The sequence below is a fragment of the Dermochelys coriacea genome, chromosome 2, assembly GCF_009764565.3.
Source record: "Dermochelys coriacea isolate rDerCor1 chromosome 2, rDerCor1.pri.v4, whole genome shotgun sequence".
NCBI classification, from domain to species: domain Eukaryota; kingdom Metazoa; phylum Chordata; order Testudines; family Dermochelyidae; genus Dermochelys; species Dermochelys coriacea.
In genome coordinates, this window is record NC_050069.1 from 181630714 (window position 1) to 181643737 (window position 13024).

At 39.3% G+C, this 13024-nt stretch overlaps 1 protein-coding gene across 1 annotated transcript in view; it reads left to right on the forward strand.

The window, feature by feature from the left end:
- Positions 1 to 7175, forward strand: part of TBX20 (T-box transcription factor 20) — a 49854-nt gene extending 42679 nt beyond the window's left edge. Inside the window, exon 8 of the mRNA XM_038391417.2 lies at positions 1330 to 7175. Coding sequence (XP_038247345.1) covers positions 1330 to 1670 — 341 coding nt within the window. The 3' untranslated portion in view covers positions 1671 to 7175. The remainder of the gene's footprint in view (positions 1 to 1329) is intronic.
- Positions 7176 to 13024: the final 5849 nt, after the last annotated feature.

The following is a 13024-nucleotide window of genomic DNA, read 5'->3' on the forward strand; positions in this document are numbered from 1 at the left end:
TTCTGAGATCCTCAAAGGAAAGACATAGCAAAGAAATGCTCTACGGTGTGAGGTTTCAGAAAACAGCAATTTTTGGAAGTTAACAAATAATAAACCCTTATTAGCTTAGAAAATTCCTCTTTAGAGCATATGTTTAATAGAACTGCATCCAATATTCCAATATATTTTGAGAGATTTCAGTAACCAGGCAAGTCTGTCAATCCTACCACTTACGGTTACTATCTGACCACTACAGCTCGCTGAAAACTGATTAAAAAATAGGATCTTTTTGCAAATGTTTTATTTTCTTCCCTCACTCCAAATAAAAAATGTCAATTTTGACAAACTTTCACTGAAAAAAATCCTTTTTAAAATCAATTTTTGATGACATTTTTATCAAACTCAAATTTTGGAAAATTTTAACCAGCCCTGGTGACCAGCTGAAATCTTAGCACAGTGTTGCACTGAAATGAGAATTTACCTATGCAAGCCAGATGTTTCAGTTTTTGGCAGCAATATTAACAGTGGATAGCATTTTTATATCCATCTATAGACTGACAAACTGCAGTATAAAATTCTATTTTAAAGTGGTGTATTCCTTGAGGTGCTGTGTAAAATAAATGAGCAATGCAGATTTTGTTCTCCAAAAAACTTCAACCAGTTTCTTAAAATGAAACTTCATCTAAGGTCTAAGTATAAAAAGAAGCAACCCTAGAATAATAACCTAAAACATTAGGGAATTCTTTTAGAGGATTTAATTTCCAATGGCATCCCCTCTTAACATAAGAATGGCCATACTGAGTCAGATCAGTGGTCCATCCAGTCTAATATCTTGTCTTCTGACAGTGGCCAATGCCAGGTGCTTCAGAGAGAATGAACAGAACAGGACAATTATCAAGAGATCCATCCCCTGTTGTACAGTCTGAACATCTGGCAGTCAGAGCCTGAGGGACACCCAGATCGTAGGGTTGCATCCCTACCCATTTTGGCTAATAGCCGTTGATGGACCTATCCTCCATACATGCCTGTGCTAGAGTTGCTGCGGGTGCTGCCGCACCCTCTGGCATGAAGTGGTTTCAATCATATGCAGGGTTTACAGTTTGGTTCAATGGTTCTCAGCATCCCCACTATAAAAATTGTTCCAGCACCCCTGCTTCCTCCATGAACTTATCTAATTCTTTTTTTAACCCAATGATTGTCTTGGCCTTCACAACATCCTCTGGCGATGAAGTGCACAGTCAATCTGTGGAATGTCTTCCATATCAACTTTGCTGTAAAAGATTCCCTTTCCTTTTATATTGTTTTGCTATTTTAACTACCTTAGGCTTCAGCCATTTATTTTCTTTTCAGGATCAGCTTTTACAACATCTGATAACTTATCCCTCAGCTCCTGGGTTTCCTCTTCAACCAGTTTTCCTGGATTTCAGCACCCACAGTCCTTGACTGCCATTGGTACCAGCACTGCATCCATAGCTACACCCATCCCTCATCCAATCCAAGGATCTCTGCCTCCATACAGCCGCCTGGGAATGCCTCTTACACCTTCTGCCATAGCCAGCTCAATGCAAGGTAGTGGCCCAACATTCCCATCATTCCACATGCCCAGATACCACCATTACTTTCAGCAGGGGCCTTATGCAGCTATTCAAGGACTGCGTCATTCCTCTGCAGTGATGACACCATTTGTATGACTGACATAAGACAAGAGAAATCAATTTTTTAAATGTGCAAATTTGGTATGAAAATACAGGGGACCTTCCCAAAAGACGTATGGAGAAAGAGCTGAACTCATAACAGACCAGCTAACATAATGCATTATGGATACAGATTCCTCCATCGAGGAGTCACAGCAAGAGAGAGAGAAGCTTGGAGTTGCAAAAGGATCTGTGTGCTACAGCCAAATGGATCACAAAGTTCACAGGACTTTTAGCCAAGTGCAGATTGATCCAAAGGCGCATTATGCCTAGCGGAGTAAGAAGGTGCGTTTACGCAGCAATGTACAAATTGATTGTGTATACAGTAGTTTTTTCCCCCACATGCTAAAAGAATCCTGAAAGAGGCAATACTCTTACTTGACTCTATCTTTCCTTTTGAATAATGAGAGCCAATATGGAAAGATTTATTGCTATAGCTTTGAGCATGTTTAGGCTATCTCAGCGTTAGTTTGCTGGCAGAAGGGGGGGGGGGGAGACTGTCCTTTTTTTAAAGACTGGCTTATCTTTGATAACAGTTTATTAGTTCCAATGGGGAAATAGCAAGAAAATATGATCACAACACAAGTCTTGAATTCTTTATTTTCTTTGAGTTCACAAAGTTATCAGTTCAGAAAAAAGACTGTTTTAATATAAAAATGTTATAATCTGTGCTTTGTCTAAAAATGAGCTCCTCACATATCCCAGAAGGGGGCAATTTAAGCATCTGTCAGGAGTGATGGAAGGAAATATTTATTCCGAAGGATCTGTTACTTTTAATCTGAAAATGAAAGATCTCAAATCTTCCCCCGAATCATTTATCTGACACTGATACTAAAGGACCCCTCTCTCCAGATGTGCGCTTGTATGAGATAAAGGAACAGAGCCAAATTCTTCTACTATAAAGGTCTGCCCATCCAACTTGAAAATGTCAGTGGATCCTGGTATATGACCAGCACATAAAAATTTACTAGCATCTCCTCTGATTTTCATGGTGATGGGTAATGTTGCCAGCTATGTTGTCCTCCCAGGCAGACCAGAGCCAAATTCTGTGCTTATGTATGTCCCAGTTTGATCAGTGGAATGGCCTGGGGTATAAATCGGCATGTAATTTGGCCCACAATATTTTACTCATATTTCATCTTGAGTTGGGTTTCTAATTAAACATGGTTGTGTAAACAATGGGTCTCATTCTGGCTGCAATCCAGACTTTCTCGTTATTTTTTGTCTGTAATATAATAATGTAATTAGCATAATGGGTCAGATTTGGTCCTGTGCAGAGAGTCAACTTAAGGCCTGTGCACCGCTGAAGTCTTAAGAGGTGTAGGTGCCTTGTGCTGGCACTCTGTACAGGATGAAGTTCAACATCTGTGAAGAATAAACAACTTTCAGATGAAAGAGCAGGGTCCAATCAGCTCAGCTAATGTATAGTTTCTGTATATAGGTAAGAAATACCATATGCTTATTGACCCCAGTTCTTACACCCTAGTCATGAGTTCTATAAAGAGAACTTACAAGGGGCTGTAGGGGCTGATCAGAAATAAGGCTTCGAGTGGAAGGCTAGTCTTCATTGCATTATTCTGTTCTATACCTGACCAATGTGTGTTACAACATGTAATACAGACCACAGCATTTTATGCCATGTGCCATCCATCTGGGTGAAGTGAAAGGCATGTCATATGAGAGTCTTTTGGCTGTAGCCCACTGACTTGCCTTTTGCTGTCCTGCCACAAAATGCTGTAATACCATCTCGCACTTTGCCTAATTCTTATGTTACGTTCCATTGCAGCTGAGTAAAACAAAGGAGGATATTTGTCTCACAGATGAGAACTATATTGATAAATCAAAAACAGTTGGTTACCTTTAAAATCTTGCCAATTTTCCCCTTGAACAAATAAGTACCATTACCTCAGTAATTGTAGTATTATTTTGCCTTCACCTAAGTTTGCATAGGGAATGCTGCAAAGACTGATGTAAAATTATTCGAGGCAACTGAGTGGTTTTTTTTGTCTGTTTTTTTTGTTTTTGTTTTTGAGTGGGTGAACATGGTAATCCATTCATGATTTCTGGACTCTGAGGCTCTCTGGGGAATGTCACAAATACTGGACCAAGCCTTCTGTCTGCTTGCATGGGCTGTAAATAGATGTTGATTTTGGCCTGATGTACCTACATCCTGGAGTTTGCACTTGGCAGTCAGATTTAGCTGCAAGGTATTTGTACTGAAGACCCACTTTTGGCTAATCATGCCCTGTTTTGATATGAAGAACCCTACTTTTGGGGAAATCTGAGAATATTGGTGAACAGACACTTGTGCTGCAAAAGTTACAGTTAACCCCTCAATTATATAGCTAATGCCACATTTAAAAAAAATATTTTCAGTGCAGATTTGGTGGGACAGTTGACAGTTTTCCCTCCCCTTTAATTGTTTGGCTTACATAGCATAAATGCGTCATTCATTTTTTAACAAGGTGCTAATCCTATGATAGTTAACTTCACAATTTGTCCCACAGATTTTGCACTTGTATACATCCTGTGCAACTTCAATAACTTATCTGGTGTTGCATGCAGTGTTACTGTGTGAAGAATTCAGCCCAGTTGCTTTAAAACTCTTTTGTGTGTGCACATGCTAGAAAATGCTCAAGCAAGTACAGTGGCTCTCTGTTTCAGCTGACTCAAAATAAATTTGAAACAGGTAGGCTGATGGAACCTTTATAATCTGAGACCGATCTTCTCGTGTTGACCTGCTGTTCCTCTATAAAGCAAAGTTTAAGCAATAAATTCGTTGACCTCTTTAGCCATTTTCATGAGTCCATCCTAATAGCGTCAATATTCTCCACATAAAATTTCTGCTGTGATGCTAACAGAGTATGAAAATGTTACAAAGAAAGCTCTGTTTCTTCCTAGGGTACAAGTATAGTAACAAAAGAATGCTAAAATATCCAAAGAAAGGCAAATGCTTCTTCACTAGGAATAAAATGTGAAATGTATATGAAAAATATGGCACTAGCCCGCTCCTCATGTAGAGAACATGCATGGGAGTGGGATGTTCTCTCAAACTCATGGACTATTCCCCATGGGACGGAGGGGGGGTTGCCATCCTATCAGTCAGGAAGGGAACCTTAGTGACTGAGGAACCACAGGCTTATTCCACTCTCCTTAGGGTCTCTGAGTAGTCGACCCCTCTGTTGTGCTGTCTGACTAGTTCCTCCCCACAGCAGCACAATTTCTTTTGAACCAGTGCACCCATTGGATTGCCCACCAATGCAGGCTGAGAAAACAAACCGTTCTAATGTAGTGTGAGCTCCCAGCAGCATTAATCAAGGGGTCTCCAATCTCATGGATCTTGTGGAAGAGTTTCAGTTGGTGGCAGAGGAGAGCAATGTTACTGAATAGGAGCACCCCACCCCAGTATTGGCATAGCTGTGGGGAATTTCTGACCTATATTATTGTGATTTTGCTCCCCTCCTTGCCTTCCAGCAGAAGGCATCTGAGTGTAAATTCTCACTGTTCTGTAAATCATTGCCCCACTAAAGTCAGTAGCAAAACTGTAATGACTTTAATGGGAACAAGCTTTTCCAATTTCACTAATGGTGTCCAGCTAGCTGACAGTGACATTAGTGACAATGCCAATGTAGAAACTCGTCAGAGGAGACTAGTAACCAATTTTCAGGCTGCTTTATACTGATTTTTATAAGTAGATAAATTTAGAAATGTAATTCAGATTTTAACTGCTTAAACACTGAATTTTTTTATGATTGCTTAAAAAAAGAATCCCTGTACTGCTTTGATGCTGGCTCAATAATCTCTTCCAGGGGCTCCTGAATTGCTAAAATCCCAATCACTTCACTTTGAGGGAAAAATGTCTGCCACTGGTAGATGGCTTAGCAATGCCAAATATAATTTAAACTGTTATATTTCTATGTATTTCACATTTTATGCCTGATATGAAACACTCCTCATTTTTCCGAGCTTTCTTGGCTAAGCCGAAAATGGGTGCTCTTCTCTTTTAAGAAAGGCTGAACATGCCCAAATTTGCTTTTCAAACAGAATGGTAAAATTATCTTCAGTCCATTGTTGTATTGCCTGGCTCAGTGTTATGAATAGATTTGGATGGTTTTTTTCATTACTCTGTTACACAGAGATATTCACATCTTGTACCAATCAAAGGAATCACAGACTAAGGCAAATGACTTAGATGCCTTTATCCAATTTCCTTTTTATTTCTGGAACACTGAAAGAAGTAAGACATAAAACACATCTTAAATTTGGCTGTTCAGTTTTCAGAAGTGCCCTAATTGGTTTGTTGCCTCTTCTGCAGGACAGTCATGGGCACAAATTCAGAACCATTGATTATAGTGGACCTACAGAACATATGAATTGATTAAACAGTATAGACCAAATGGGTTAAGTTACAAAACTAAGGAGAGAGTGCTTTCATTTCAGATAAAAATGGCCCTTGCTAGGTCCAAGGAAAATATTAGGTCTTCTCTACACTGGGAAATGTTGCAGCCATTTTTCAGCACAGGTGCAGTCCCACCTGTGGGTGAGGTCTAGTGGAGACAGACTGCAGGTTGTCTTTGGCATCATGACCTGTGCATAGTTTGCACTAGCTCTTACATCTTTGGTGGCACCAGTGGAACGGCACCAGTGCTGAAAAGTCTACAAAATTTCCTAGAAAAAACACACCCTTAAGGCCTTGAGAGTAACAGTAGGTGCCAAGTGCTTCTAAAAGTGTGACCATTAATTTGGGCACTAACTTTTCATGTACTGCAATGGAGCATGGGGTGGGGTGGGAACAACCTCCCAAGATTTAGCAAATATTAGACATTTAAAAATCAGCTTGTTTTTAAAAACAAAAAGGTGATTTGATGACTTGTTTAGATCCCATGAGATCTTTGTGTGTATTGTGGGAGATCAGAAGTATTAACAAAAAAAGTTTGTTTTTAAAATCTTTTGGGAAGTGTCCTAAACTGAAAGCTTACACCAATTGGGTAAAATTCACCCCTTTGTAGAGAGCCAGCATTGAGGCCTAAGCATCACTTATGTCTCATTATTTGAAGAGGCTCTGTGGCAAGAGCCTTTCTGTTGGTTCTCTGCACAGGGTGAATTTTACTCATTGAAACGTATGTTCATTTGGTGAGGCCTAATTCTTACCACTCCTTATTGTCCCTTTCTGCAGCAGAAAATGTGGTTTCGCTACTTACAACTTCTTTCCTGCAGTGAGGTGCCATTTTGGACTCTGGTAAACTGTCATTGAATATGGTTTCTGGTCTGTAAACTGAGAGAGACAATCTTTTGAGCTTACACGGAGCTCTTCTTCAAGTCTGGGAAACGAGCGTCACAGCTAAATACAAGATGAAACAGATGGTTTAGCAAAAATAGTTAATGCATTTCAAGGGACCATTCAAGGTGAAGTGGCCTATTAACTATTTTTGCTAAACAATCTGTTCCACCTTTTATTTAGCTGTGACTTTCTGAATATGTTTCCCAGATCTGAAGAAGAGCTCTGTGTAAGCTCGAAAGCGTGTCTTTCTCACCAACAGAGGTTGGTCCAATAAAAGATATTCTCACCTACCTTGTCAGTCCCAGGATATTAGAGACATGGCTACAACAACACTGCATACAAGTTTTTATTACATTATTTTCCCTTTTGAAATAAATTGAGCAGTGATCTAAATGAACACTCTTTGAAGTAACTTCTTATCATAGTATATGGACAAGAAATACAGTTTGCTGTATTTTACCTCTGGCACATTTTAAATAGTCTTTTATTTTCTTCTTCTACCTTCAGAAATGAGGAAAGATTTCTTTTTAAAAACAGGGAAGGTAAAAACTGGATGTGTAGCCCCTTTAACAGAATGTACCACAGTCCTGCTGTTTGCTGTGTTTAATTTGTTGTTTATAATGCCTTGAGTGAGCACATTCACCATGTAATGAAAGTGTGTGTTTGGGGAGGGGGGGTAGGGTGGGGGTGATGGAGGGGAAATCTTTTTATGGAAAAAAGTTATGAACATAACAAACTATAAAGCAACATCTAATGAAAAAAGTTTCTTTTTAAGTGCAATATATTTATTTCTGCTAGAAATATAATATCAATATTATGTAATATTTGAAGCATTAAATGTTGTTTGTAAACAGCTTAAAATTATATATATATATATCACAAAATTGTACATAAGTGCAAATGTGTGGATATCCATTTTCTTTCATTAAAATATTGGGTGTTTTGATATAATCCTTATTTATACAAAGCTTCCTTCTTCTGGTGTTCTCCAGTTAATCACTGATGCACTTCTGTGATGGCATGCAAAATTCACATGTCAGCAGCCATGCCTAACTTCCTGTTGAAGCCACAGTCATCATAGGAGAGTGGTAACTCTGCTATAGTTAATGTAGTTGAGACTTGACTACTGTTTAATAGAAATGTTGCTATAGCGTCTGAAATCCACCCGCTTGCTTAGACTGTCTCAAAAATTGCTGTGCCTCATAAGGGCCCAGGATAGGGTTAGTAGCTGATATTTGGGGTTGTTTTAGCAAGGGGTTCCCTAGATTTAAAAACCCCTTTGAAAGCCTTGTGACAGTCCTCTAATCCTTCTAATGTCTTTGTGCACACATCCGTGGCTCAGGCTATGGTTCTGATCCTCCCCAAACTGATATCAGCCACTTGTGATTTCTCAGCTAGTGCACAGCACCCGCTGGCCCTTGGGGAAAGCAATACTGGAAAAGTTATTGCAGATCAAGCTTACTATTCCAGGCTGGCAAAGAACTCCCTTATTGGGTCAGACCTGTTGTCTATCTAGCCTGGTATCCTGTCTCTAACAGTGGCTAATACCAGAGCTTCAGGAGGCATGTACAGAACAGGACAGTTAGAGTGATCCACTCCGGTCTTCCACATCTGGCAGTCAGAGGTTTAAGGTTGCCCCAAGCATAGGGTTACAACCCTGACCGTCTTTGCTAAGAGATCCATCAATGGCTATCTTCCATGAACTTACCAAGTGTATTTTTGAACTTGGTTGCATTTTTGGCCATCATAACATCACATCATAGACTTTAAGGTCAGGAGGGACCATTATGATTGTCTAGTCTGACCTCCTGCACAACGCAGGCCATGGAATCCCACCCACCAACTCCAATAGCTCAGACATAAGTTCGGGCTTTGTTACAGAAGTCCTCAAATCATGGTTTAAAGACTTCAAGTTGCAGAGAATCCTCCAGCAAGTGACCCGTGCCCCACGCTGCAGAAGAAGGCAAAAACAAAAATGAGTTCCACAGTTTAATTGTATGTTGTATGAAAAAATATTTCTTCTTGTATTAAATCTGTTGCCTATTAATTTAATTGGGTGACCCCTTGTTTTTGTATTCTGGGAAAGGGTAAGTAACACTTTTTTTCACACTAGTCATGATTTTATAGACCTTTATCATATCCCCCTTAGTCATCTGTTTTAAACAGAACAATCCTCATCTTTTTAGTCTCTCTTCATATGGAAGCCATTCCATATCCTTGATCATCTTTATTGCCCTTCTCTAAAACTTTTCCAGTTCTACTATATCCTTTTTGAGATGGGGCAACAAGAACTGCATGTAGTATTCGAGGTGTGGACACATCATGGATTTATATAATATATTTTCCATCCCTTTCCTAATAGTTCTTAATCTTCTGTTTGCCTTTTTGACTGCTGCTGTGCATTGAATTGAAGTTTTCAGAGAACTATCCACAGTGACTCCAAATCTTTCTTGAGTGATAACAGTTAATTAAGAATCTATCATTATATAGGTGTAGGTGAGATTATTTTTTCCAATGTGCATTACTTTGCACTATCAAAGTTGATTTTCACCTGCCATTTTGTTGCCCAGTCTTCCAATTTGGTGAGATGCCCCTATAATTTGTTGCAGTCAGCTTTAGAGTACAAAAACATTCAAGATAGTAATTGTAGACCATGCCTGGAGTGGGTCACAGTTGAGAGTGCCAAATTCAGGACAAGCTGATAAAAACCAGGGTAGGTACACCCCAGAATTGGTGAGTTCACCAAGCCAGTAACAAAAGTGAGCTCCTGTATCACTACACTGATTAACAAGAAGCTAAAAATACAATCTCCTTAAGCAATCCATCTCCTATCACCTCCCAGACATCTGGACTTTATGATGAGAAGTTACTGAAAACCAGCTTCATCATATATAAGGGTCTTCTAATCCCAGAGGATCAGCCACTCCCCCAGTCAATATGTATACTTTAGGTCTTACCAAATATCATGCTGTTGCCAATTCCTTTAGTAACTAAAAACAAAAGGTTTATTAATTTAAAAAGAAAAGAGAGTTATTAAATGGTTAAGAGTCCTACACATTACAATTGATTTCAGAGTTTGCAGTCAGGATAATAGCAGTGATGTTAAGTCTGCTAGCTTGTAATAAATCACCCAAGCAGATTGGGGGTCATTCAGTCCTTTGTTCAAAGCTTCCTTAGAAAATCAGAGTCCAGAGATGAAAAAAGCAGGGATGAAGACAAAAACAGTGATGTCACAGCTTGCAATTTATAGCTCAGCGCAAGTGCAATGGAAAGTTACTGGCCAATATGGGATCCAGGATCACATGAGCATGGAAAGTCACTGGTGAAAGATGGAATCTTAGATCATATGTCCTTATCACATATCTTGTTGAGTTATGAGACATTCATTGAGTACATGCTTCTTGAGGAGTTTTCAGGAGGCTCCCTAGAATAGCTGATTGTCCTTAATGGGCCATCAAGCAGGCTGGCTAGGGTTGATGCAGATCTGTCTGGGGGGTGTCACACAGGAATACAACACATGTTTTAGATACAAATACATAACAAATATTCATAACTTGAGATACAAAAATGGTACATGCATATAAACAGGATTATCATACTTAACAATCTAAGTTTTCCATTGATACCTGACATGACATACTTCGTAAAAGATTTTTTGCAACTTTGTGACAGTGGTGACTGTATCAGTGTAACTAGTTAAATGTGAGGCTGTACAAAAAGGAAGATATCTGCAAACTTTGCCACTTCACTGTTCACTCCCCATATCCAGATTATTTATGAATATGTTGAACAGCACAGGTCCCAGTACAGATCCTTGGGGGAGCCTGAGGTTTACTACTCTCCACTGTGAAAACCAGACCACTTATTCCTACCCTTTGTTTCCTATTTTTAAACCTTTCCTAATCCACAAAAGAACCTTCCTTTTTATCCCAAGATTTCAGAGCCTTTGAGGGATCTTGTCAAAGGATTTCTGAAAATCCAAGTACACTAGCTCAACTGGATCACCCTTATCCACATGCTTGTTCACTTCCTCAGAGAATTCTAATAGTCTGGTGAGGCATGACTTCCCTTGACAAAAGCTGTGTTGACTCTTCTGCAACAAATGTTAATCTGTGTGTCGGATAATTCTATTCTTTACTATAGTTTAAACTAATGCTCTCAGTACTGAAGTTAGGCTCACCTGCCTGTAATTGCCAAGATTGTCTCTGGGGCTGTTTTTAAAAATCAGCATTACAAGTTGGTGCAGAGGCTTGTTTCAGAAATAGGTTACATATTACTGTTAGTAGTTCTGCAAGTTCATATTGAAGTTCCTTCAGAACTCTTGGATGAATACCATTTGGTTCTGGTGACTTATTACTGTTTAATTTTCACTTTGTTCTAAAACCTCTTCTGTTGACACATCAATGTGGGACAGTACTTCAGATCTGTCATCCAAAAAGAATAGCTCTGACGCAGGTATCTCCCCCACACCTTCTGCATTGAAGACCAATGCAAAGAATTCATTTAGCTTCTTTGCAATGGCCTTCTCTGTCTTGAGTGCTCCTTTAACACCTTAGTTGTCTATTGGCCCAGTTTCCTGTTTGGCAGGTTTCCTGCTTTTGGTATACTTACAAATGCTAACAGTAAGATTTCTTTTATCTTTAACAAGTTGCTTCTAAAATTATTTCTTGGCCTACCTTATACTTAACCTTCCTGAGTTTGTGCACCTTTCTATTATCCTCACTAGGATTTAACTTCCAAATTGTAAAGCGTATCTTTTTTTGCCTGTAATGGTCTCTGGTACTCTACTGTTTAGCCATGGTGGCATTCTTTTGGTCCTCTCACTGTCTCTTCTGATTTGGGGTATACATTTAGTCTGAGCCTCTATCACAGTGTTTTGAAATAGACACCATGCTCATAACAAGCACGGTCATTCTCATGTAGTTCCCCTTTTTAAATTTAAATGTTACCAGAGTGGGGTTTGGGCATCATCCCCTCTACAAGGATGTTAAATTTAGATATATTATGGCTGTTATTACCAAGCAGTTCAGCTATATTCACCTCTTGGACCAGGTCCTGTGCTCCACTTAGAGATAGATCAAGAATTGCCTTTCCCCTTTTGGGTTCCAGGACAAGGTGCTCCAAGAAGCAGTCATTTATGGTGTCTAGAAATTTCTTCTCTGCATCACACCCTGAGATGACATTTACCCAGTCAATGTGACATTTACCCATCACTGTCACCATCCTGGTCAGGAGGTTGATAGTATATTCCTGATGCTATACTCTTTTTATTCAAGCATGGAATTTCATAAAGATTCAATGGTAGCGTGTTTCATGTAAGCGTGTTTCATCTTATTTGACTCTGTGCTTTCTTCAACATATAATGCCACTTCTCCACCAGCACAACCTACTTTGTCATTCCTATATATTTTAAACCCTACTATTACCATGTCCCATTGATTATACTCATTTTACCAAGTTTCCATGATGCATACCAATATCCTCATTTAATGGCAGGCACTCTAGTTCACTCTTCTAGTAGTTAAGCTTTTGGCATTTGTAACATAAGCACTTGTTACTTGTACATTTTGTCAATATGCAGTTGCTTGCCTTCATGGGTTATATTTAAATAGGACTCTGTTTGGTTTAACTGTTTCTCACTAGTTCCTACCTGTATTTTACCAACTTTTCCCCCATCCTCTTTATTCGGATGTAGCATTCCCCCCTTAATAAATTCATCCCTAAGGGGCATCTCCATCTGAACCATGTGCTCTACAGCATCTGTTGGTTTTCCCCCAGGCATTAGATTAAAAATGAGCTAAACTGATGCACCAGAGAGTCCATTATGGTTGGTTGGGATGGGGAAAATCATGTAGAAGCATATTTAATGTCAGTCATAGCTGTAGTCACTGAATCTCAGCCCTCTTCATTGTCTGTGAATTCAATTCCTTCCATGAGCAAATAGCTCAGAACCACTACAAGGCATGGTGCTACGAACCTGTGGGAAAGGGGCTTTAAATTTTTTTTGCGGGGAGAACTTTGACTCAAGTAGCACAGATCCTTAGGAAGGATCTATAATTACTTTATTACT